At 39.3% G+C, this 26,754-nt stretch overlaps 2 protein-coding genes across 2 annotated transcripts; one reads left to right on the forward strand and one right to left on the reverse strand.

The window, feature by feature from the left end:
- dnali1 (dynein, axonemal, light intermediate chain 1) lies at nucleotides 1-2,430 on the forward strand. Its single transcript, XM_053632962.1, has 6 exons — nucleotides 1-582; nucleotides 1,049-1,197; nucleotides 1,270-1,439; nucleotides 1,756-1,934; nucleotides 2,045-2,209; nucleotides 2,310-2,430. Exons 1-6 carry the CDS (start codon nucleotides 502-504, stop codon nucleotides 2,343-2,345), a joined length of 780 nt encoding a protein of 259 aa, XP_053488937.1. The 5' UTR covers nucleotides 1-501; the 3' UTR covers nucleotides 2,346-2,430.
- Nucleotides 2,426-25,732, reverse strand: gnl2 (guanine nucleotide binding protein-like 2 (nucleolar)). The gene is made up of 16 exons (XM_053632948.1): nucleotides 25,525-25,732; nucleotides 23,068-23,152; nucleotides 22,157-22,251; nucleotides 21,475-21,614; nucleotides 15,621-15,805; nucleotides 14,800-14,866; nucleotides 13,769-13,927; nucleotides 12,749-12,862; nucleotides 11,794-11,922; nucleotides 9,684-9,788; nucleotides 9,432-9,590; nucleotides 8,376-8,483; nucleotides 3,888-4,375; nucleotides 3,479-3,561; nucleotides 3,044-3,123; nucleotides 2,426-2,855 (listed from the first exon to the last, which is right to left on the reverse strand). Exons 1-16 carry the CDS (start codon nucleotides 25,586-25,588, stop codon nucleotides 2,721-2,723), a joined length of 2,196 nt encoding a protein of 731 aa, XP_053488923.1. The 5' UTR covers nucleotides 25,589-25,732; the 3' UTR covers nucleotides 2,426-2,720.
- Between the last annotated feature and the right edge of the window lie 1,022 nt (nucleotides 25,733-26,754).

The raw sequence follows: 26,754 nt of genomic DNA on the forward strand, positions 1-26,754 counted from the left end.
ACTCAAACATGAACAGTTGTCCTGCATTACCAGAAAGGGTTTATTTTACTCATGGATGCTAACTTTGTTTACACTAAATTTTGTTGCATGTTATTGTTGATATAACATGGTATTGTACTGATATAAGATCTCCTTACAGTGACATGTTTGTAAGTTTAGTTCAATTACAGTCTCTTTGCAAGTGTAGTTTGAATGACTTATTTGCTCTTCTGAACTGTGGACTTTTGAATAGAATAGAGAAATGTAGTGTGTGAGTATACAAGTATATATTATATACTGTGTGCTATGGATATGTAATACAATGTACACTAAACAGAATTTGCAATATTTAAATAATACAGTGCAGTATATTTTACGAGCCCAAGGTGATTTCAGCGGTACTCTGCCATAGTAACCGTAAACAACAACGAGCTCTGCTAGACGGACGGGAAGCTTTCCTGAGACGTTTAATTCATTTAAATCGAAGACGTAACTGAAAAACAAACAAACAAAAATCTGACCATGATTCCTCCTACTGAGTCTTTGCTGAAGTATGACAACCCGGAGCTGGTGAGCAAGAACACCGAGAAGAAATTACCAAAGGTAACGCTGACTCGCGCTAGGTGCAATCCTTGCTAGTTAAGTATAACCAGAGACAAATATGCTAGTTGCATTTACTGGAATAAAGTTGGCTTGACGTTTGATATTCGCGGATATGCGGAAATTAAGGGACCGTCTCTAAAGTTACATACGACATTGTTATTCAAGTTTCTAACTTCAATAGCATTTGAAAGGAATGACTTACATATATATACACACATACATACATGTACATATATATATACATGTATATACACACACATATATACATACACATATATATGTGTTAGTCATATAACCAACTGTAAAATGTTCATTTCCATATGAGACTAACTTGAAGCAATATCAGGGAGTTCTGTTTAGTTGTTGCTGATGACAGCTGACTACTGTGTTGCTTTATTCATGGTAACAAATTTGTAATTGACCTGAAACCAGCCAGCAATATTTCCACTGAGAATCTCTCACACAGTTTCAACCTAAGGCTCGGTCTCTGAAGGCGAGTCCCCAGCAGCCTGCCCTCTCTGGTCCAGTTCCACCTCCACCCAAACCCAAAAGCCCTTCATCTGATGCCGTTAAACAGCAAACAGAGGAGATTCTTAATGCCATCCTACCACCACGGTAAGGCCATCCTGCTCTTCCATAGTTGTCCTAATATGTGACACTCTGAGTGCTTGTGTGAACTTGTTGCAGGGAATGGATGGAGAATAATCAGCTGTGGGTACAGCAGGTGTCCAGCACGCCATGTACCCGGTCAGACGTCATTCATCTGCAAGAGGAACTGGATCTCAAACTGCAGCAGAGACAGGCCAGAGACACGGGCATTTGCCCTGTCCGTAGAGAGCTCTACACACAGTGCTTTGGTGGGTTAAAGAAAGGACTCATTAAAACAGGATTACGTAATCTGCATTATTCGTACATTATTCGTAACAAACAGGAGACCGAGTCCATTATCAGTGCTAACACATCAGCGAAAAAATGTTTTGGGTGCAATCATTAAGGGTTTTTTGTTAGTTTTTTGCTTGCATGAAATCTGCAGCTGTTTGACACACCCAGATTGTGAAAAACCAGCAACATCTTACAAATTTAGTACAAAACTTAATTAGCGACATATTCAAAAGCATTCCTTTCTAAAATATACCAATTTCTTAAAAAATAAATAATAAAATGGTCATTTAGATGAGCTCATCAGACAAGTGACCATCAACTGTGCTGAGAGAGGAGTGCTGCTTTTACGAGTGAGAGATGAGATTCGCATGACCATTGCTGCCTATCAGACCCTGTATGAGAGCAGTGTGGCCTTCGGCATGAGGAAAGCTCTGCAGGCTGAGCAAGAGAAGTCAGACACTGAGAAGAAGGTATTCACTGCTGTTCATCCCTGCTTCTTTCATTTTTTATTTTCATTTTTTAATAACCATATTATGGTATCTGCATATATCGTCTGTAATTGAAATTGTAACTTGGGAAGATTGCAGACTTGGAGAATGAGAAGAGGGACCTGGAAAGACAGGTGAATGAACAGAAGGCTAAGTGTGAAGCAATTGAGAGAAGAGAAAATGAACGGCGACAGGTTGAAGAGAAGAAGCACACTGAGGAGATCCAGTTTCTTAACCGCACCAACCAGCAACTGAAGGTATGCCTTTTATAAGCCATAAATTACCATTAAGACAAATGACTGAGACACTGATATCTTCATCTAAAAATAATTCCTTATCTCCTTTTTTTTTTTTTAGACCCAGTTGGATGCAATCATTGCCCCAAAGAAATAATAAAAAAAAGTGTTATGCATCAGATTATTTCTAAATAAATTCAGACTTCAACTGATTTAATATATTTCAATATAACAACATTTTTCCATGTCAACTTTATTGATGACTTCTCCTGTGATGGAGATTTTCAGAACTGTGGAACAAGGACATTATAAAACAAGGAAATTATTAAAATGAATAGGGTGTCATTTACAGTTCTGGGGTTTAGAGTGAAACCACATCATTGTTTTGTGGAAGGATGGTGCATTGAATAAAGTGCATTTAAGAAGTTCTGATTCAATTCCAGATCCTCCTTTTATACATCTCCATCTCTCACATCCCCTGTTCCAAACTAGACAAGTCCATGGAAATACAGCTGTGACCAAGCAAATTGCTTTATCGCTTAGCTCTTTTGCATTTATTGCCTTCAGTGGGTGCTTTCCTGTTCTTATTTTTGTTCTTAACATTGTGTGTGTCATAATAACGGACGCCAACCTTCTTTATCTTCTGTGCACGGTCAATCCTTCTTTTCTGTGGAGGTTTAAAGCAAAAAGACAAGCGAGAGAGAAGATTTATGGTTATCATTTGTTTTCATGAAGACCAGAAACATTCTCTGCACACATATACTATTATAATAAGAGCACAAACCAATTTGTGGTGTCTAAGTAGACGCATGAAAATGCCCGACATCGGTGGGGTGCCGGGAGAACAGTACGTACCTCTTTTGATGTGAGCTTATTCTGCTGCACTGGCTCCTCACTGTCGAGAGCCTTTCTCTTCCTCATGACATGTACCGCAGCTAAAGAACAAAAGGGACAACAATTAGTGTGAATATTCACTACTCTGAAACTCCAAACCTCCTTCTTCCCATCAACCTGTCTCCAGTATGGCTCCACTAACAGATCTGTAAGTGTGTGCTTGCTTTTTCTGGTTTGTTTTTATAAAATCACGTCACTTCTATGTTCGGTCAGCTATTCATACTTAGTGTGCATAAAATGTATTCAGAAAAATTCAGGAGGTACTCATAAAAAAGGTTAAATCAAATTAATTAAAAGTACAATCTGTACATTAACTAATGCTGTTCATATACATGGTTAACATACTCATAAAAAAAAAAACCATACGTGGTGCCTTCACTACTAAATTTAGCTCACCTTTCGGCTGTGGCTTCTTTATGTTCTGTTTTGTTTTCGTTTCACCTGAAACAAAAACCTTCTCCGACAGGCCCTTAGGAATTCTGTTGAAAACAAAAGCAGACAGCTTATTACTTACAGGCCACCCATCATATCATCATGGCCAGAGCTTCCAAGATTGATTCAGATCCAAAAACCCAGAAAAACAAAACAATGTAATGTCACAAAAACATTATACAATGCGTCATAAATCATTAGGCAAGTCCAGGGCTCCTGCCAGAGCGAACAGAAAAGGAGTCTTGAGGTGGAAAGAGCACGAGTGTTCACCTTACATAACCCTGCTTGCATGGCCTCACACAACCTTGTTAAAAGAAAAGGAGGCACACATGAAAACAGAGAGGAAGAGAGAAAAATGAAGGGGTATACAGACCGAATGGTGGAGAAACGTTTGGACTTGGCGCTGTCCAGGAAATGCTTCAATTTGGCTATCTTCCCGTCCAACTCTTTGTTCATCTCGCGTGTAGTCTTGGCCGCTGCTCTGTAAGAACAGCCAGCTGCAGGTAATTCTTTTCCTTCCTCTGCTTCTCCACTCTCCTCTTCTGCATTTCCACCGTCACCCATATCCTCCTCTTCCTCCTCATTTGCCTCTTCGTCATCCACATCTGATCCACAGGAGTCTGGCAGATCAGGTATCTCCACTGGTACAAGATCTTCCTCGCTGAATTCGGGAGCTACATTAATTTTGCCGAAGTTCTGCTTGACACCAGCAATGATCCTTTGCTCATGTTCTTGTTTCTGTCTCTGCTGCAGCGGTGCATCAAGCTCATTGGATTCAGTCATCTCAGTGTGCTGCTGCTCTGGTTGGTCTTCATAAACTGCCTCCACTGCACTTACCACCATTGGCAGGTGTGCTTTTGCCTGTGAGGAAGGACAAAATTCATGCCATTTTAGTTTATTATGCCATGCATGCAATTTACAGTTGAGGCCAAAAGTTTTCATATTCCTCAACTAAAAGATGCTCATTCATTTTTCACAACTCCACACATTTCATGTTATGCTACATTTCCTGTGTCAAGTCAATTAGAGTATCTACTTTATTTCCAGAAGAGGTCATTTTGAAACAGTAGTTTGGAGACAAATTTATTTCAGCTTTTATTTACTATATAAAATTTTTTGTCAGTCAAAAGTTTGTTAGTATTTGGAGGCACTGCCTTTTAATTACTTCAACTTGAAATCAAATGCTTGGGGTAGCCTTCCTCCAACTTCTCACAATGCGTTTCCGGAATTTGTTCCTGAAATTGGTCACTCCTGACAGAATTGGTGCAACTCAGTCAGGTTTGTGGCCCTCCTTGCTTTGACACTTTCAGTTCAGTCTACAGACTTTCTGTGGAATTCAGGTCAGGGTTTTGTGATGCCCACTCAAATACTTTGACTTTGTTGTCTTTAAGCCAGTTTTGTCACAACTACGGAGTTATGCTTAAGATCATTGTCCTGCTGGAAGACCCGGTCATGACCAAGTTTTAACTATGTCTTGAGGTTTTGCTTCAGTATTAGATAATCATCCTTCCTCATGATGGCATCTATTTTCTGGAGTACACCAGTCCCATTTCCAGCAAAACACCCCCACAACATGATGCTGCCACCACCATGCTTCACAGATGGGATGGTGCTCTTCATATTAAAAGCTTCACCCTTTTTCTCCTCAATACATAGTGCTGATTATTATGGCTGAACATTTAAATTTTTGTTTTATCTGACCAGAGAACACTTCCTCCAAAAGGCTGGCGATTACCAGCAAACTCCAATCTGGCATTTTTATGCCAGTCTTAAAAGTAGGGGCTTCTTCCTCGTCCAACAGCTATTCAGGCCATTATGATGTAGGCCTGTCTTAATGGTGGATGTACATACTTTGGTAACCGAGGTCACCATCTCCTTTACCAATTCCTTTGTTGTCGTCCTGGGGTTCAGTTGAACCTTTTGGACCGGAAAGTTAATTCATGCTTCTTTCCTTAACGTCACAGTATCCATGACCCAAAGATTTTTGTATTTGTATACAACTGTTTGTACAGATGCTAGTGGTACCAGACTTGTGTACTTCAACAGTTTTTTTCCCCCTGAGGTCTTGGTTGAGTTGCTTGGGTTTTTCCCCCCATCGTACCAAGGGCTAAAAAGTAGGCCCTTTAACAACCACACTTTCATTAACTCCTAATTATGACAATTGGCCAATCAGGGTTCAAGTCAGATGACTGTGATGGCCCTGTAGAATCTTCCAGGACTTCTGCAACCAAGCCTTGGTGGAATCTGAGGTATGCTTGGGATCATTATCCTGGAAGAAGGTCCAATGACGCCCAAGCTTCAGCTTGCTCACAGACGGCATGAAGTTCTCTCCTAGGATTTCCTGATACTTCAATAAATCCATCTTGCCTTCTACACACTGCAGGTTTCCAGTGCCAGAGGATGCAAATCAGTCCCAGAGAATCACCAAGCCACCACCATGCTTGACTGTGGACAGAGTGTTCTTTCTTCATTCTTCTTTCTCCAGACATACTGCTGAGCCATCGTGCCAAAAAAATTCAGTTGTTTCATCGCTCCACAGAACAGAATCCCAAAACTGCCTTGGCTTATTTAAATGATTTAGAGCCGACTTTTCTTGTGCATGGAAACCTGTGTTTAGTACACGCCTTACTCTGCTCACTGAAACCTCAGTGCCTGTTGACACCAAGTCTTGCTGCAGGTCTTTTGCAGTCACTTGAGAGTTTTTCACAACCTGCCTTCTCCTTTTTCTGCCCCGTCCATGTATTTCATACATTTTCTGCCCCTAGCCAGTTCAGGTATTTCATGTGTTCCAGCTCAAACACACCTGGTGCAACTAATGAAGCCCTTGATTAGTTGCATCAGGTGTGCTTGAGACAACACCTGTTTTGCATATTTGTGCTGTTGTGAGGGATTCTGTTCAGGGGGTTGAATAATTTTGAGACTGGAGAAATCACAAGTTTCATTTTCAGTTGAATTTGAGGAAACTACTTGAAGCATTCGTTGTGTTTAACTATTTGAATTGATTTTGTTTGATTTGTTCATTGAAAACCGCTGAGAGTCTATAAATTTTGACAAACCCGATTTGCAATTGGGGTTGAATAATTATGATTGCAACTATATTTTACCCTTATGTTCAGTTTGGTTCAAAACTCAAAAGACCACTTCCTTAGGCCCTTACAATGATAATTCTACGCAATAATGTATTTTTTTGACCTCAAAAAATCTGTGCGAGTCAGTTAGGATCACATTCCTATAGTTATAAAACTGACACAAAAAATAAGAAGCACTTACCACACAATATCGCAATGCTCAAAGGAAAGCATATACAAATTGTGTTTTTCACATCAAATGTATACATTTACTCACTGTGGTCTGTGCCACATTAAACTTAGATTAATAGAAATATAATAAATATTTTGCTGTTGCTTGTTCAGTTTATAAGATTATATAAATAAGACCTGGAAATTATGTTACTTCTGCTTTTTCGTGTTCACTTTGTGAGGCAACCGAATATTTTGGATAGCCTACAATGACCTTCTACAGCTGGGAGATTTAAGCAATGAGGTTGTTTTTCCCCCGTTTAAATGTCAGTCAGACTCTAAATCTATTTATTTTGTTATTCACTATGCCGACCATTTATTCTCCTCAACCCAGACTGTAATATTTCCAACATAAACAGTATTTTTGGGTGGAATCATAATGGTATGAACAGTTGTCACAAAAACAACCCACAATTGAACCATGGATAATGTAATATAGGTTCAGGAGTGTCTACTTTATTTACATTCAAATGTGTGCATGTTTGGAGAGAATTAAACAATGCCTTCTTTCTATAAGGTCTGTTGGCATGCATCAAAATATATTCTGTTCAGGACAAAATAACTCAAACTGTTTTACCAAAAAATATCACAATACCAGAAGTTATTTTTTATGCCTGAAATGTTTGCTTGGATCACTTTCCCTAGTAACCATGAAAATCACTGAAAACATTTTGTATTGCAGATATTAGGTTTATTTTGGGTCATTTTGACCTTGTTGGTGATGAGGTAAAATAGAAAATGTTAGGGAAATAACAGGCGTTTGTAGATATTCCGGTCATGACCTGTGCCTCTTCTTTGTGTTCTCGGCTGTCATCAGGGAGATCATTAAAAGATACTGGTTGTAAGATTTAAAAAAATTACTCTCTCTGGCGGAGAAATACTGCTAAATGCTAGTCCTAGAAGTACACTTCATAATGAATTTTATCTGCACCATTCTCTGTGTAGATTAATAGGTCAGGTGTGTTAAGTCCATACACAATCAGAAAGAACTCATAGTGAAGTTCATTTGTTAGAATCATAAGCAGCACATAGCCTACAAATTGAACTAGTTATCTAATTTTAGCTAGTTAGCTAAAATATAAATACTGGATGAAGTTGAATGGGCAGCTGTAATGTAATTTCTCAGCGTACTGCTGGCACAAGCCATTCACTGAAGCTACAAGCAGGAGCTAACTAACTCTAGCCTAAGAGTCAGTGTAGAAAACAAATGCACCACTCATGGTTGTTAAACATGTAAATTGGTTGATGAAATACACATACAAACAGTACAATAATACACAGAAATTCATATAACTAGTTGTTCACTGCTCGGCTATCATTATCCAATTAGCCAAAACAATCTCAGTGAAAAATTCTACAACAAGGATAAATCAGCAGGTTCTCACCAAATTATCTGTTCAACAAGCCAAAAGTTGCTGGCCACGTCTCAAACCTGAGCCTCCAAATTGCCAGATACCAACCAACATGTTATGAAGTGCATTTTGCTGTGTGTTAAGCTTGTGTTTTTGCCCTGATCCAAGGGTACCACTGAAATCAGAATACAGTATCTGTATTTATCTTACTTCCTCATCTGGCTCAGGTCCAGGCGGTTTGACGAAAAAGGGGATGCGTCCCCTCTGCCAGTCATTTAGCACCATTTTGGAGACAGTGGGCATATCAGGTTCTCCTCCCTGCATGTGAAGCACAACAGAGAAATTGAGAGCCTGCAATTCAAACATCTCAGCAGACACAAATGAATACCAAGTATTATTTTAGGTATTTAAATTAATTTAGGTATTTGTTAATATTTAAGACTTTGCTTAAACAGAAACAATTCTGAATACTAAATGCATTTCTAAATACTAAAACACATTTGTATTCTCACAGACAATTAATTAACACCTGATCCAACAGGAGCCAAGCAAAGTTGCTGCAAGTGAAGCTTGTCTTTCAGCCCAACATTTTTAATATCATTTAGGACTGGGGGAGAGATGTAATCCTACATTGTAAAAAAAAAAAACAAAGCAGCTGCTAATACCATGGCTCACACAAAAATCAATAGACTAAATTGTGGAATGGCTGAACACTTAAAAGCATAGAAGATTTTGCTCTAAATAAGGAGCCACTCTCAACTACCTCTGGACACACAAAAGTAAAACGTTTAACAGCTTTATAAGCCTTGTATTAGACTACAGTTTGTAAGTTTGTACAAACAATCTGTAAAGATTTAGTCTGAAGTATGAAGGACAAGTCGCTTCTACTATTTTTGCCGTGTGAACTTCACAACCATCGATGCGCTGCATCAAGGTTCATTCTTTCCAAATACTGTACTGCTCGACAAAACTGCACAAGCCAAAAGCAGCAGGAGTTACAATTATTTTTCATTTAGCTTTTACTCCCCATTTTTAAATGAAAAACATTTGCATAGTTAAAAGCATGCTTTCATTAACAAAACAATCGGGAGTAAAAACCCACATATCCGCTCAGACAGATTCCAACCATGGTGTGCGTTCTACTGCTTCCGCTGGCATGCATGCGTGTATCGGAGCTTTGGGCTTGTTTACTGCGAGAAACAGAGCAAACAATTTTGGAGTTGGAACTGTATTTTAGCGTGCCGTGTGCTCAGTCAGAAGCCACACCTTGAGCAGTTTTCCCATGCGAAAGGCCAGCTTTTCCAAGAAATCCTCAGCAGAGCTCCAGGATGGGATGTGATAGGTTTTCTGTATGTATTCAGCTTTTGCTCTCTCCAGAACGGCGCCGATGTGATCCTCTGGGTTACGGATCTTCTCCACCTGGACCTAGGAATGAGGCACGATGGATGTAAGACAAAATGATCGGGTGGGGTCAAAAAGAGCAGTAAACAGAAAGCAGACTGAAAGTGGCAAACTTACCACTCCCTTCAGCACAATGTCACTCTCACTGTCCTCAGAGGGGTACACAACTCCAGGGCAGTCAATCAGGAAAATGCGTCTCATTAGTGTGATGTACTGCCATACCTAAAAAAAGAAATGCATGAAAAATTAAATAACTATTAGGCTGTAAGAGTATCCTGGCTCTGACCTTCTGAAGTAATAGACTGGGGGCTCAGTCATGCTTGTTATGTGACGAAGGAAACCCTAAGCATCTCATTTCCTTAAAGGACAATAAAGCTGCCCTGTGGTGCTTTTATAAATTGTGGAAAATGCACAACTAAATAAAAATGGGGCCTAAAATTACAACAGTACCCAGTGGCAAGCACATTTACTTTCAGGCATTGTTTCAGTTAATGGCCTTTTGACCTGCCTTTAGTAAAACTTCTGAATAATGTACTAAGGCTCATCGGTTCTGCAGGGGCTGCTGTTGCTCACCAGCCACAGTTACAGCCATTGGAAAATACTCATCCAAGTGACCTGAATAAGATTAATTAGCTGATTACTATCTGATAATTAGCTAAGGCACAACAAGATGAATTCTATAATTTCTTGCCATATACAGTCTGAAAATGCTTCCTTTTAACTTGGGGGAATAGAATTCATTTTTTTTATAACAAAGCATAAGAATGTTTGTGGGTATATACATAGGTGTGTAAATGGATACATACGTATGCATGAGCATGTGTGAATATATTATGCATGCACATGATAAACAGATATACATACAATCACTGGTCACTTTATTAAGAACACCATACTAATACTGGGTAGTACCCTGCTTTGCTCTCAAAACAGCCTCCATTCTTCATGGCATGGCTTCCACAAGGCATTGGAAACATTCCTTTGAGAGTCTGGTTCATGTTGAGTTGATTGTATCACGTAATTGCTGCAGATTTGTCAGCTGCGCATTCATCCTGTGAATCTCCCATTCTAGAACATCCCAAAGGTGCTCTACTGGATTCAATTCTAGTGAGCGGGAAGGCCAATGAGTTATACAGAACTTTTTGTCATGATCACGGAACCAGTTTGAGATGACTTGTTTTTTTCTGACATAATGCTGGAAGTAGCCATTAGAAGATGGTTAAATTGTGGCCATAAAGAGGTGCATGTCATCAGCAAAGATTCTCAGATGTGTGTGCCAAGAAAGCCTCAACTGTTGACAAGGCTGGGGAACTGATAGTCACTGGATGTTTCTGTGGATGATCATTCTGTATAAACTCGCGGGACTATTGTGCATGAAAATCCCAGGGAATCAGCAGGTTCTGAAATACTCAAATCAGCCCATCTGGCACCAACTACCATGCAATGGTCAAAGTCACTGAGCTCACACTTCTCCCCATTCTGATGTGAACATTAGCTGAAGGTCTTGACCTCTTGACCTGTATCTGTATCATTTATGTATGTATATGACCAATATACCAGTTTGGTACCTGAATGTTATATGTAATCTGTCATCCCCCCTATGCCTTACCGTAGTTTACTTAAAAATAAAAAAATAAATAAAACCACACCCAGAATACATGCAAACAAGAACAGTGTAGTCTCAAGAATGTGAGGAAATCTCAAGCAAGATTGTTCTGAAAAAGGATGGAGGGGAGGAGAAAAAAAAAAAAAAAAAGAGATACAGCTTAGTGAAAGCTGCCTGTTTTCAATCTGAACCTGGTCTCTAATCTCTCTATAATTCCCTGAAAACCATTATTCAGTCCCCCTGTTTGTACAGTGAAGAAAAGTTTGACAAGATGAAGACGGAGTAAACAACCCATGTTCACACAGGCATAAATGCAACCATGTTGTAGCTCAAATCAAACTGCTGGAAACTTAAAGACATCCAAAACGTTAACATATGACAAGAACTGGTACACTGTCTTGCTTGCATGTAATCTTTTGATCGCCAGTGTACTTTGCTATAAACAAACCTAAATTTGTTGAATATTATGTATTCGATGTTTTGCAAGATCGCTCAGTCTAATGATGATTAATCATGCACGTCAGGGGAAAATGTATCTCTAACCATAAAAACAGGATGGACTCAAAGCGTGTAAACTAAAGCACTACATCATGTTGAAATAAAATTTCTTTCAGTGCATACCTTGGTCTCACCAGCAATGGGCGCCACATTGCAGACCTTTTTGGAACGAAGTGTGTTGATGACTGAGCTCTTCCCTACATTGGGATAGCCAATGAAACCCACACTGATCTGCTTCTTGTCTGTGTGGAGCTGGAGAAGAAAAGAAAATAAACAACTCAATTTAATACAGAGCCATCTACATCAACTGTCTGTATGTGATGTGTAGATCATTATGTCTGTCTAAATAGTCTAGTAGGTCAAGTTTAAAATTTTTTTTTAAAAAGCACATACCATTAAAAAAAAAAGAAAAAAAAAAAACAGCAAATAAGTGACTCAATTGCAAATCCCAGTGCCATGCAAGCAAAGACCGCTCAAAATGATTTCTGCTTTTATCTCAGCCGAGACAGATGAAAATAAAAGCAGATTCTCAACAGCACCGTAACAACGTTTCTAAAAGCTCAACAGAAACAGCTACTTTTGAAAATTCTCCCCATGCTGTGTGTCTAAAATGGGGACCAAGCAAAGAGAAAAGAAAAAAAACAAAAAACACTTTGATAGGCAAGCCTTAGAAAAAAAAAAATCATTAGATTGCTGCACCTCGACATATGTTGTTTTCCTAATCCTAAAAGTCTGCCTCAGTCATATAACTTTAGGCTGAATTTATATTTTAACTCCGTTCCTTTGTGTACTTCCAAATTCCTCTTTACGGTTAGGGCCTCAAAAATAGCACAGAAACAGATGTGGAAATAAAATTGGATCCCAGTAACTGTAAAGGTGGTAATAGGGGTTGGGTGTGAGAGACACGGTGTTCTCAGAACCTCAACACTGATGCCTTTATGAACCAGATAGCATGAAACAGCAATCAGGCGCATATGACTGCATTTTAAATGTCATCTCATGCTTCGTACTATTTTGATTTAGTGGAATGACTGCATTTGTATACAAAACAGCCAAAATAGTTGATGTGAACTCTAACCTTTCCAAACTGACGGAGGAGCTGAATAAGAGAACCTTTCCCGAAGGAGTTGGTAAGGCTTGCGTGAAAGGCCAACGTGGGGTATTCCTGAGACAGCACTGCAACCCAGCGTTTCTGCAAAACACACAAAAAAACATATCCTTACTGGTCACATACTAAATGAGAATGAGGTCTTGGTATCTGAGGTCTACAATATCTTTAAACAGAGTACCACATAATAAGTAATCAATTTTATTGCACTGTAAAAAGAAACATCAATAACTAATGTCATACAACAAAACAGAGGAGACCAAAATAAAGGTCCAGCTACATCACTAATTCCCTGAAAACCATTATTCAGTCCCCCTGTTTGTACACCGAGAAGAAAAGTTTGACAAGATGAAGACGGGGTAAACAACATTAAAAGTTCTGCAAGCGGACGCTTAAAAGCAGCAACAACAAATTTTCCATAGGTTTGCTAGGAGCAAATATGCTCATTAATTTATTCAAGACCTCACAGGTTATAAAATGAAAGCCACTTAAAATTAACAGCTGTTGTAAAATTTGCTAGCCTGTTTTAAATTTTACCATACATGAATCATGCCTATTACTACTGACAAGAAAATGTTGATGTGAGGCTAAAATCCTGGTCAAAGAAAGACCATCTTGCTTTAATAATGGTAAATGGTCTGCACTTATATTTATACTGTGTCTCATTCCCCCATTCACACACACACACCAATGGTAGCAGAGCTGCCGTGCAAGGTGCTAACTTGCCATCAGGAGCAACTTGGGGTTCAGTGTCTTACACTTCGACATGTGGAGTCACGTGGGCCGGGAATCGAACCGCCAACCCTATGATTAGTGGACAACCCGCTCCAACACCTGAGCCACAGCCACCCAGAACTTAGTACCAGAACTTGCATTGAATGAACTGAAAGTCTACTGAAGCCTGGCAGTTAAAAGGTGTAATGGGCATACCCATCAAAGAGAAAGTTTTAGGACGTCAAAGAGAGAAGACATGTACAGAAGTGTACTCACAGTCACCCAAGTGGGAACAAGGTCACACTTGTTGAGCACAAAGATGAGATGTTTCCAGGGTTTCTCTTTCTTCAGGTAGGTCTCAATGTTCTGGGATCGTGTGCCCATGGGGTCCCGAGCATCCAGCACCTGGATGACAACATCTGAAGAGTCGATCACCTGAAGAGAAATGCCAGTGGTTAGGCTGTGTCTCTCAAATAACAAAAATATACTTAGCAAAAAAAGAAACGTCCCCTTTTTCAGGAGACTATTTAAAAAATAATTTTGTAAAATCCAAATAAGCTTTACAGATGTTTATTGGAAAGGGTTTAAACAGTGTTTTTCATGCTTGTTCACCGAAACAAAATTACTGCACATGCATCTGTGGAACAGTCCTTAAGACACTAACAGTGTACAGGTGGTAGGTAATTAAGGTCACAGTTACAATAAACTAGGACACTAAAGAGACGTTTCTACTGACTCTGAAAAACACCAGATGTCGTCTAGGGTTCCTGCTCACCTGCGTGAACATGCCATAGACCTGCTGCAGGGACGCATGAGGACTGCAGATGTGGACAGAGCAATAAACTGCAATGTCTGTAATGTAAGATGCCTAAGACAGTTCTACAGGGAGGACAGCTGATCGTCCTTGCAGTGGAAAAGTACATGTAACCACGTGTCTGGCCAGATGTGATTGAGAACTTGCAAATGCCTTGGTGTAAGAGTGGAGTAACATCTCACAGCAAGAACTGACAAATCTGGTGCAGTCCATGAGGATGAGATGCTCCGTAATACTTAAAGCAGCTGGAGGACACCAGATACTGACTGTTACTTTTAATATTGACCCCCCCCCCTTGTTCAGGGACTCATTATTCCATTTCTGTGAATCTTGTTTAGTTTATGTCTCAGTTGTTGAATGTTTTTATGTTAAAACAAAAGCACTTGAATGTGAGAGGACATTTCTTTTTTCTGCTGAGTATATATAAAAAGAAAAAAACAACAACAAAAAACATACACATGTGAAGCCTCATCTAGAAAAATGAGTTAAGTACCTTATAAAGCTCGCCCCAGATTCTCTTTGACTGGCCCTTCTTGAAGATTTCCTCACGAACCTCGTCCCTACAGCAAAAGCAGCATAATTTTTGGTTAAATCAAACAGTTTTGATTTGCACACCTTCACCCAGGGACATGGAAAGGTATAAGTGTGGTTAAATTTCAGGAGGTGTTGGTTATTTATTTATTTAAAGATAACAGCATGGCTATGCCAATAGTTAGGACGGTCACGTAATTGATCAAAATATATAAATATAGTTTAATGTAAATGGCTTATAACAATTTTCTTGTTTTAATACATTAACATTTATATTTTCTAATAGTAACAACTCGTTTACAGGGATTTATAATACAGACGCTCCACATTATCTAAGCCTAATAATAAATAAATTAAGAATATGTGTGGTTGTTTAACAAAGAAAAGCGTAATCGTTGATACATTTTCTGTCAGGAGACATTTATTTAACATTTATGGAGAGTCTCAAGTCTAGGCACTTTCAGTAGGATTTCTGACATGGAAGTCAGTTCCTGCTATTGATGACACTACAGCACCTACATATTCCCCTACCAGCATCACCTATTTTCTCTTTCAAAGTTAAGGAGACAAAAAAAAATCCAGCTTGTCATGTTACTGAGAAACCTGAAAGCATGAACCTCCATCCTGAAGACTTGAGCCTCGCGGACATTCCATAACATTAAGCAGAATCTCCTCTACTTCCCGGGTTCTTCCCTCCACCTTGTCAGTACATCAGGACTGATATTTGTATTCATGTTGAACAGAAACAGGGATCTGTGGATCACATTTACAGAATCTCCTCACCTGACCCCACTGTCCTCAGTCACCAGGTTGCGGTCGTTCTCTGCACTGTAACCCTGAGTCGAAGCCTCAGCCTGTTCTGCCAGCTCTTTCAGTTCTCCCACTTTCAGATTAGGCCTCTTTCTTTGAGCCTTAGGTCCAAATGTGGTCTCAAAAGTCTCGGTGTCCAGAATGTGTACCTTGGAGTTCTGTAAAGCATGAGTAGAAGACCCATAGGTCAACTGAACAAGATCTTTCAAGACCTAAAAAGATTTTGATTCCCCCCCCTCCCCATTCCCCTGGAAAAACATAATGGTGGTATTCAAGAATGTGTCTGATGTCTAGGACTTCTAAATTCAAGCCATTCTCAGACTTTCAAGAAGGCTCCAATGCACACCAGAGGAAGGAGTGCTGCATACAATTTATTGCTTCCATGACTATGTTTACATGGACAGCAGTAATCTAATTATTGACCTTATTCTGAATAAGACAATATTGTGATTAAGGTGTTTACATGAGCTGCTTTTAGAATATTCCTTTCATGTTCCTGTTTTACACGTTATAGGACATAGCTTGATTAATGGCACACGTCATTACGTCCCCAAGCCAAGCTGTCCGACATCACTCAAGAATTTCACGTATCAACATACAGTTCGTCTTCGTTATGGGACCATATACAGTTTCAGGTGTTTCATTTTCATTTTATTAAAGCTTCATAAATTTCTGAAAGTCCAAGCTGGTGGACTCTCCTTTTCAGTTCACCCCACAGGGTTTCTATGGGGTTCAAGTCAGGGGACTGGGATGGTCATGGCAGGACCTTGATTTTGTGGTCAGTAGACCATTTTTATGTTGATTTTGATGTAGTTTTGGATCATTGTCCTGCTGGAAGATCCAATCACGACCCATTTTAAGCTTTCTGGAAGAGCGGTCAGGTTTTCATTTAATATATGTTGATATTTGATAGAATCCTTGATGCTATGTATATTAAAAAAAAAAATGTCCAGGTCCTCTGGAAGAAAAAAACAGCCCCAAAACATTAAAGAGCCACCAATATATTTAACCGTGGGCATGAGATACTTCTCCATATGGCTACCTCTCTGTGTGCGCCAAAACTACCTCTGGTATCCATTGCCAAAAAACTCTATTTTGGTTTCATCTGAGCATAGAACCCGATGCCATTTGAAGTTCCAGCAGTGTCTGGCAAACTGAAGACACTCAAGTTTGTTTTTGGATGAGACTAGAGACTTTTTTTCTTGAAACCCTTCCAAACAACTTGTGGTGATTTAAGGGACCTTGGATTGTAGTTTTGGAAACTTTCTGACCCCAAGATGCAACTAGCTTCTGCAATTCTCCAGCTGTGATCCTTGGAGATTTTTTGGCCACTCGAACCATCCTCTTCACAGTGCGTTCAGACACTATAGACACAGGTCCTCTTCCAGGTTGAAGGAAATTGGCATTTTCAATGCTTGTGCTATTTCTTATAGCCACTTCCCATTTTGTGAAGCTCAACAATCTTCTGCTGCACATCACAGCTATATTCCTGGGTCTTACCCATTGTTATGAATGATTAAAGGAATTTTGCCCGTTACCTCATATTTAGACCCCTGTGAAACAGGAAGTCATGGTTGATCAATTTCCTGTTCTTAGGCACGCAGGTGTACGAATAAAATATCAATGGGAATATACTTCATATATATTGCTCTAATATGAATTCATAGGGGTGCCAATAATTATTTTTTATAAACCTGTGTTGTGTTTGCAATTGTTTGATATACCTCAGAAATATAGCAAGACTGTGCCCTATGTTAAACTTCTCTGTAGCTGAAAAGCTGATTAACTCATTTGTTGTCACTCGGCTAGATTACTGTAATGTCGTTTTAGCCAGAATTTCTAAATCCACAATCAATAAACTGCAATATGTACAAAACTCTGCCACCAGGATCCTGACTGGGACTAGGAAATGCGATTACTCCTGTTCTGGAGTCCTTGCACTGGCTCCCAGTCAGGTTGTGTGTTGATTTTAAAATTATGATGCTGACATACAAGGCATTACATGGCTTGGCTCCTCATTACTTATCATCTGCTTTATTAATCCCTTACACCCCAAATCACAGACTGTGCTCCTCACAGTGTAATCTGTTAACTGTTCCACAAACACACTTAAGATCTGTGGGTGAAAGAGCTTTTTCTGTCTATGCTCCTTCCCTGTGGAACTCTCTTCCTATGGAACTTAGGGAAGCTCAGACCTCTGGCATTTTTAAAGCTCAAATTAAGACACACTTTTTTAAACTTGCATTCGACTGATTGATGTCTACTTTTATTATTATTCTTATCATTTTAATTTTTTTCTTTGTACAGCGCTTTGAGAAGCTGCTTTTATAAAGACGCTTTAGAAGAGATTTATATATATATATATATATATATATATATATATATATATATATATATATATATATATATATATATATATATATATATATATAATATATATATATGAATGAATGAGAGAGCAGAGCATTTTTGTAACAAAAGATCAAAAGGGTAAACAAAAACTATTTTTTTACAGCCTTCTCTGCTCATATTTAACACGGGTGCCAATATTTGTGGAGGGCACGGTCATACATAATTTTCACTTGGGGTGTACTCACTTTTGTTGCCAGTGGTTTAGACATTAATGGCTGTGTGTTGAGTTATTTTGACGGGACAGCAAATTTACACTGTTACACAAGCTGTAGACTCACTACTTTACATTGTAGCAAAGTGTCATTTCTTTAGTGTTGTCACATGAAAAGGTATAAATCAAATATTTACAAAAATGTGAGGGGTGTTCTCACTTTTGTGACACACACACACAGAAAGTATTTACAGCGCTTCACTTTTTCCACATTTCGTTATTTTACAGCCTTATTCCAAAATGGATTAAATTCATTATTTTCCTCAAAATTCTACAAACAATACCCCATAATGACAATGTGAAAGAAGTTTGTTTGAAATCTTTGCAAATTCATTAAAAATAAAAACCAAAAAAAAAAAAAAAAAAAAAAAGCATATGTACGCAAGTATTCACAGCCTTTGCCATGACACTCAAAATTGAGCTCAGGTGCATCCTGTTTCCACTGATCATCCTTGAGATATTTCTACAACTTGATTGGAGTCCACCTGTGGTAAATTCAGTTGATTGGACATGATTTGGAAAGGCACCCACCTGTCTATATAAGGTCCCATAGTTAACAATGCATGTCAGAGCACAAACCAAGCCACGAAGTCCAAGGAATTGTCTGTAGACCTCCGAGACAGTATTGTATCGAGGCACAGATCTGGGGAAGGGTACAGAAATATTTCTGCAGCATTGAAGATCCCAATGAGCACAGTGGCCTCCATCATCCGTAAACGGAAGAAGTTTGGAACCAACAGGACTCTTCCTAGAGCTGGCCGCCCGGTCAAACTGAGCGATCGGGGGAGAAGGGCCTTAGTCGGGGAGGTGACCAAAAACCCAATGGTCTCTCTGACAGAGCTCCAGCACATCCCTGTGGAGAGAGGAGAACCTTCCAGAAGAACAACCATCTCTGCAGTACTCCACCAATCAGGCCTGTATGGTAGTGGTGCCATAAGGAAGCCACAGCCTGCCTGGAGTTTGCCAAAAGGCACCTGAAGGACTCTCAGACCATGAGAAACAGAATTCTCTGGTCTGATGAAACAAAGATTGAACTCTTTGACCTGAATGGCAAGCGTCTGGTCTGGAGGAAACCAGGCACCACTCATCACCTGGCCAATACCATCCCTACAGTGAAGCATGGTGGTGGCAGCATCATGCTGTGGGGATGTTTTTCAGCGGCAGGAACTGGGAGACTATTCAGGATCGAGGGAAAGATGAATTCAGCAATGTACAGAGACATCCTTGATGAAAACCTGTTCTAGAACGCTCTGGACCTCAGACTGGGGCGGAGGTTCATCTTCCAACAGGACAACGACCCTAAGCACACAGCCAAGAAAACAAAGGAGAGGCTACAGGACAACTTTGTGAATGTCCTTGAGTGGCCCAGCCAGAGCCCAGGCTTGAACCCGATTGAACATCTCTGGAGAGATCTGAAAATTGCTGTGCACCGACGCTCCCCATCCAACCTGATGGAGCTTGAGAGGTCCTGCAAAGAAGAATGGGAGAAACTGCCCAAAACTAGGTGTACCAAGCTTGTAGCATCATACTCAAAAAGACTTGAGGCTGTAATTGGTGCCAAAGGTGCTTCAACAAAGCATTGAGCAAAGGCTGTGAATACTTATGTACATGTGCTTTTTTGTTTTTTTATTTTTAATAAATTTGCAAAGATTTCAAAAAAGCTTCGTTCACTTTGTCATTATGGGGTATTGCTTGTAGAATTTTGAGGAAAATAATGAATTTAATCCATTTTGGAATAAGGCTGTAACAACAAAATGTGGAAAAAGTGAAGTGCTTTCTGGATGCACTAATTAATTCAAACAAACAAACAAATAAATAAATAAATAAACACACACAAAACATTACCAACCCTTCAATTTTCCAGGATGGACACAGTATTGTCAAAGACTGCTATAAACTAACCTAAACATGACCTCAGGGAAAGAGGCCGAGTTAGAGTCCTGAGGTTCTTGTGCAGTTTAGTTGATCAATAGAAATTCCTTCAAATTAAAAATTACCATTCATCATTTTAATCGCATACTCACGGATTCCTCTCAAACCCTGGATGTGCTGATGTACTTGGACAAAACAAGAAAAAAGTACTAACTAAACCTTAGTTGACATTAAAAATCCCATCTGCATGTACTTTTATTTTAATGCTGGGCACAGTTAATTGGTACTGTTACTGTTATTCATGTCTAGCCTTAAGTTAGAAGACAAAACTTTCCAACAATAGAAGTATCCACCAAAACCACACAATTTATTAAAGCAGTAATTTGTGTGCCAAGTTAAACAGGAAAATATTAAAAACAAAATAAAAAGGAAGGTCAAGCTGGTGTTGGAACACACAGACAGAGCACTCAATATATAAAATGTCATAATTAATGAATGCAAGCTATTTTTCTTTCAATTTCCTAATACAAATGAAAGATTAAAATCAAATTATCCATCACATCATACATGTCTTCAAGAGAGCAAAAAGGAAAACAGAGATGATGTCCTACTGACTGCTCTGCGCGCACACACACACACGAGACAGGGCCAGCATACACTGGTTCAACTGCTAGTCCGAGGTCACAGAGGCTCACCACAACCAAATTTACCAAAATAAACATCACATGAACATTAATAAACAAAATCAACAATGAGGCATAACATCAATTTTTTTTAAAGCAAAACCTGTAGAGATACAATAAAGAACAAGAGAGTGTGAAAAAGAGAACTAAAGAAAAGGAGACGTTCACTTCAATCTGTTTTGAGTGTTTAAAAAGGTCCTACTAAACACCTGGAATCACTTAAGGAGTGGAAAAAAATCCTTCAAAGACAACATTTGCTGCTGGAACATGAGGAACCAGGCAAAATGTTGTGTTATTTCAAGCATGTTTTAATCTCTCTGGTTCTTTAGATTTGGCAAAGGTAAATCTCAAAAGTGCCAAAGAGGGCAATAACCCACATTACTAATCTCACTTTAAAAAAATAAACTTACAAAAAACATTTCCATGGTGCCACATTGATGATCATCAGTATGGCTGTTTGTGTCTGTACTCTGACAGTTCTTATTGTGTATCTAACAAATAGACTAACAAATACTGTCCCATTAGTTTCACCAGCTTTTAGAGAATCAAATAAGCAGCAGTATGAAGAATGAACAATGAACTGAAGAATGAACAATTGTGCTGGCTAGGAAAGCTTTAAAAAGCATTTTGTAATGATGCGTATACATACATGTGCTTTGATTCGGTCATGCAGAAGGGACATGGGAAGCTTGCTTTGGCGCATAACCACTCTGTACGGATCTTTCTTCACTGTGTCCATCTCCTCCTGAAACTTCTGCAGTGATGACTGCTTGATGACCCGAGTATTGGCTGCACAAGTCCCAGGGAAAGATAGAAATAAGCAATTTAATCATCATGGCCAGTCTGAATGTATTTTAAGTGGAAAAAGGACAATGTTTTTGCACTGCCAGTCTTCAAGGGCAAATAAGGCAGAGTGGAAATATGGTAAATGGTCCGCAAGTATATAGCGCTTTTTTAACATTAGTGGTTCCAAAGCCCTTTACACTGGTTCTCATTCAGGCACATGCACACACACCAATGGTAGCAGAGTGGTCATGCAAGATGCTAGCTTGTCATCAGGAGCAACTTGGGGTTCAGTGTCTTGCCCAAGGACACTTCGGCATGTGGAGTCATGTGGGCCAGGAACTGAACCACCAACCCTACGATTAGTGGACAACCCGCTCTACCACCCAAGCCACAGCCGCCCAACATGCTAACCTTCTCATTTGGCAGCGTAGCTAATAACACTGTTGGATAATTCTTGACCTGGCACATTTATATCCATACTGTTACTTTTATAGCATCGCTGATGTTTAATTCTTATAAATAAAAATGAGGATAGATATACTTACCAAACCACTTGATGTTGGGCTCAACTCTAGCCACAGTTCCAGGTGCCACAGTGGACTGGTACTGCAAAGGCTTGATGACCTTACCTCGACTGTTACTGAAGAAACATGAACCACATTTTCTATTCATGTTCCATGTGACCCCCCCACCCCACCACAATAATCCAATGTCTGTGAGCATACGGCTCAGCTATATGCTACATCTCTATGGATACTACACATCCATGTAAACATTTTCACATACAAGTCATGCATACTTCATCTCAGTCCCACCACAATTTTGCGATTGAAGAAATGAACGCAAAATCAAACAAACTCCACAACATTCCAAAAGGTTTCTAAATTACAGAAATTTTTCAGCAGATTTGGGCCAAGACACACCCAAAAGCCATGAATAGAGCTAAAAGGGTCTCATTTACCAAAAACATCACTGCAAAAGACCGTACAAAATAATTTTGTGCAATCACAATTTCTGCAATTCAATTAGTTTTCTGGGGTGGAGGAGGAGGGGGGCGGTGGCAAGGCCAAGTTCCATAGCAAATTCTGAAACAAGCAGCAGCAAAAAAATTCACACAGTGAGATCCTGTACAGACTGCCATATAGACCTTTGGGGCTTGACTCTCTGATAGGGAAACAGCCTTCCTTTACAGTGATGGCTTAGCTGTTAAGAGTCTCGGGTTTCCAATTGAAAGATTGAGCTTTTAAAATATGAGTACAGCCAAGTTGCCATCACTGAACTCTTCAAACGACACCTTACAGTTGTTTCGCAGTACTTTGCTGCACTGTATACACATCTGTACATATAAAATGAAAATACAGGCTACATTTTATCTACTAAGCCTCCAATGAGTACATCAGAACGCATATTTACAGTCTAGTTTATTGTTAGCCATGTGTGCATGTCATAAGTTTACCATCTCTGCTTCTGTCTGTACATATTCAGACGCTTGATAGTGGCACGGTCCCTCATGGTGTTCCCTCCAGAGCCCTTAACACGATCTAGAGAAAATGCAGTGAGTTACTCAGAGCCTGCGAACACAAGTAACTAAACAAAACTGCCACAATGAAAGTAGTATTTTTTTTTTTAAAAAAGCAAGAAAAAAAAAGCCTTTAGTATAAGAGAAGAGTACACTAAATCAAAAGTGCAGTACCTTTCAGTACTACTATTTGAGGAAACAATATAATACTTTTAATATGTTTAAGTTTACTTAAATAAGCTAAAACTATGTTGACATGGAATGATGTGTTAATGAAAATTTGCCTCTGATGCTCAGAGCTGCATAAGGAATTCATACTACATGTGAATACCTTTTAATTAACACAACAGGAATCTGATGCCTAAACACCTATTTTACCTTAACCTAAAGATATTAACTGATGACATTTAGGGCACCCCAGTGAAGGAACAGGTTTATTTAGTATGCTATGTGAGCTTATGCTCTTAAGCCCGGTTCACACTGCACAGACAGATGCTGACCAACACAGACAATCACCAACTTTTAAAAGTCGGCTGTTGGATTTAGAATGTCGGGAAACACGACTGTCCCACGACACGCTGTCCGACGTTCCCTCCAGAATTTCACGCACAACAAACTGTATATGGTCTTCGTTATGGGACCATATACAGTTTTGGGTGTTTCAATTTTAATTTTACAAAAGCTTTGAGTGCAGTTAATTATTTGTCATGCTATAAATGCAAACAGACGACTGCTTGAAGCCATGGGCTGCGTCCGAAAATTCCCACACGATGTTAAAAGTGCGACTAAGGTGTGTACATGTGTTTACTTCGAGTATGATTTAGTTGGATTAAGGTAATCAAAAATAGCTGTTTACATGGTAGTTTCTTGTCTTAATCGGGTTAATATTGGATTATTATTGTCCATGTAAACGTAATGACTGATAGCCTAGTTGTGCCTCCCCTTGCCTACCGACACCAAACTAGCTTAGTCTTATATAGCCAAAAAGTTTGATATTTTATCTGTCTTTTAGTTCTGCAAACAGTGATAACACCCAAGGCAAGTTTTATGACAAATCCAACTTTTTTGGTTGCATGGAAACAGTCTATTTAGAAGTATGTGCACCTAGCACCTAACTCACAGGCTTTCCTTTCTGAGTCTATGTGTCGGTCGGCGTCTGTCTGTGCAGTGTGAACCGGGCTTTAGAAATCAAAACACAATGAAAACAGCACTACAGAATGGTGCAATAAGTTCAACACACACTGTGATGAATGTCAGACAATGAGAAGTGTTTGTGTCACATCACTAGTATTAGACTTTGAGATTCAAGTAGGCATCAAAGTCAAAATTATGGTACGGTGATAAACCTGCATTAATCCATAACCAGAAGACTTATAAATGTGTAGACTGCACATGCGGGTCTTCATTCTAGCCTTAAAACATAACCTGTAATTCATGTCATTCTCCAAAATGGCTTACTGTTGAAGTCCTTGTCTAAAGTCCTCATCTGTTAATGGCTGTGGATTAGATTCACATATTATGCTACCAGTTTGAAAGCTTTCCCATCTCTCCTCAAGTTATTGCTTACAGTTTTAGTCTTTCCTGTTAGCATTTGCATGCAGTCCACAGTAGATCAAGAACCTAGACAAGAACAGGGGATACGTGCCACTTTCCGTGAGAAATTCCCAGAAAAACGAATGAAAATAGTCTTTCCGATCGAGCTAGTCTACTTATCCCACTGCTCACATAAAAACATGTGACTTATGTGACTGAATAGCTCACAATTAACTGAGTTGTTGCTGATGATTCCTTTGTAGATTTTGTACACGCCTGGGCAGTACAACAAAAACAGCTGCAAACGTTTGTGAACACCTCGAACGCAAATATTGTTTTACTGCTTGAGAAAGGATCTTTCACCCCCCAAAAACACACGTGCTTTCGTTGTGCTGCGGTATCTTGAATCGGGATTAATGAATGCTTGTGTGCTATGTGCACATGCGGCAGTAAGCAATAACATACGGGAATGAAGTCTTCCCGCATGAAAACAGGTAAGAACACAACCAAGGTAAATGTCTAGTGAAGCCATAAGCTCAATCGCAGGCACTCTTTACTGCTTACGTGACTTTTTAACTCATGTGAATCAAGGGAAGTGGATTTTTTTTCTTTTTTTTAGCGATTGCTAAATCAGCTAGAAAACTGCGCTGACACATTAATCCACTGCAGGAGTTCACCTACTGGCAAAGCGTCTTAAATCTTAAAGTCAAAGCACTATATGTACCCTATAAAAACACACGAACATATCCAACCCGAATAAAACGCAAATGGCGTTAGTGCACGTTTTCTAAACACACACTCATTAAGGTTAGCTGGCTAACATTAGCTGTGGATATCCAGGATGGTGAACACGGGTCTTACCTGGATTACTGCTGGAATTGGACGGATTTATAGAACATTTCCCCTTGAATTTTGGTTTCGTCATTGTGCCCCGCAACTCACGAACACCGTTTATGTGAAAATAAAGAATAAATAGAGAATTTCTTCTCCCTGTAGTAACACACGTGTTACTACGGAGTTCAGCAGGCGACTCGGAAGTACGTCATCAGTGAGGCGACTGCTTATGGCTACATGCACAAATACTCCCGCATTATATTTACTACGGTTCCAGCGTTTCCGGTTCAGTGACGTTCATCGGATATGTAAGAATGCTTACCCCTTCTAGCAAGCTGGGGAAACGCTTTAAATTGTTTGCTGCATAAATACCCAAATCATAAATACCCAACAGAAACGAACATCCGGTATAATGTTCGACCACACAGTTCACTACAGTTTATGAAGTTTATAATGTCAGTCTGGTTTTTAATTTATTTTATATTTACATTTATTTATTTAGCAGACGATTTTATCCAAAGCAACTTACAAATAAGAAAATACAAGCAAAGCGATATATCAAGTGGAGAACAATACAAGTAGTGCTACTATACAAGATTTTTAATTGAGTTCTAGAGAAGCAGAGTGCACAGAGTATAAGTGTAAGAGCCAGAGTAAGGTTTTTAAAATTTATTTTTATTATTATTATTTTAAAATAATGTGGGGTTGACATTTTAGGGGTTAGTTAGGTGTTCAAGGAAGAGGGGGGGCTTTAGCTGTTTCTTGAAGATAGTGACAGGTTATGTGGTCCGGATTGAGGTTGGAAGTTCATTTCACCACTGAGGAACAGTTAGTGTGAAGGTTCTGGAAAGGGACCTTGAGACACACTGAGTAGGCATTACTAAGCGTCAGTCATTAACCGATCGCAGATTGTGTGAGGGAATGTAATCCTCAAGGAGAGTGTTGAGGTAGGGAGGTGCTGTTCCAGATAAAGTCTTGTACATGAGCATCAAGGCCTTGAATTTGATGCGGGCAGGGGTTTGATGAAGCTGACTGGGAGGCCCAGTTTTTTTAACCACCATTATCCATACACTTTAAAGGTAAATATTGCTAACTCATGTTAGTCATGTTATAAACACGTAAAAGTATGTTTAGTCATTGAATAATAACAATAATAGTCATTTAATAATAATAATAATAATAATCATCATCATCATCATCATCATCATCATTCTGTACAATGTTTATTGTTGGTGTTTGTGGTGCCTTTCTCTCCCA

Source organism: Ictalurus furcatus, chromosome 1 (genome assembly GCF_023375685.1).
Source record: "Ictalurus furcatus strain D&B chromosome 1, Billie_1.0, whole genome shotgun sequence".
NCBI lineage: Eukaryota > Metazoa > Chordata > Actinopteri > Siluriformes > Ictaluridae > Ictalurus > Ictalurus furcatus.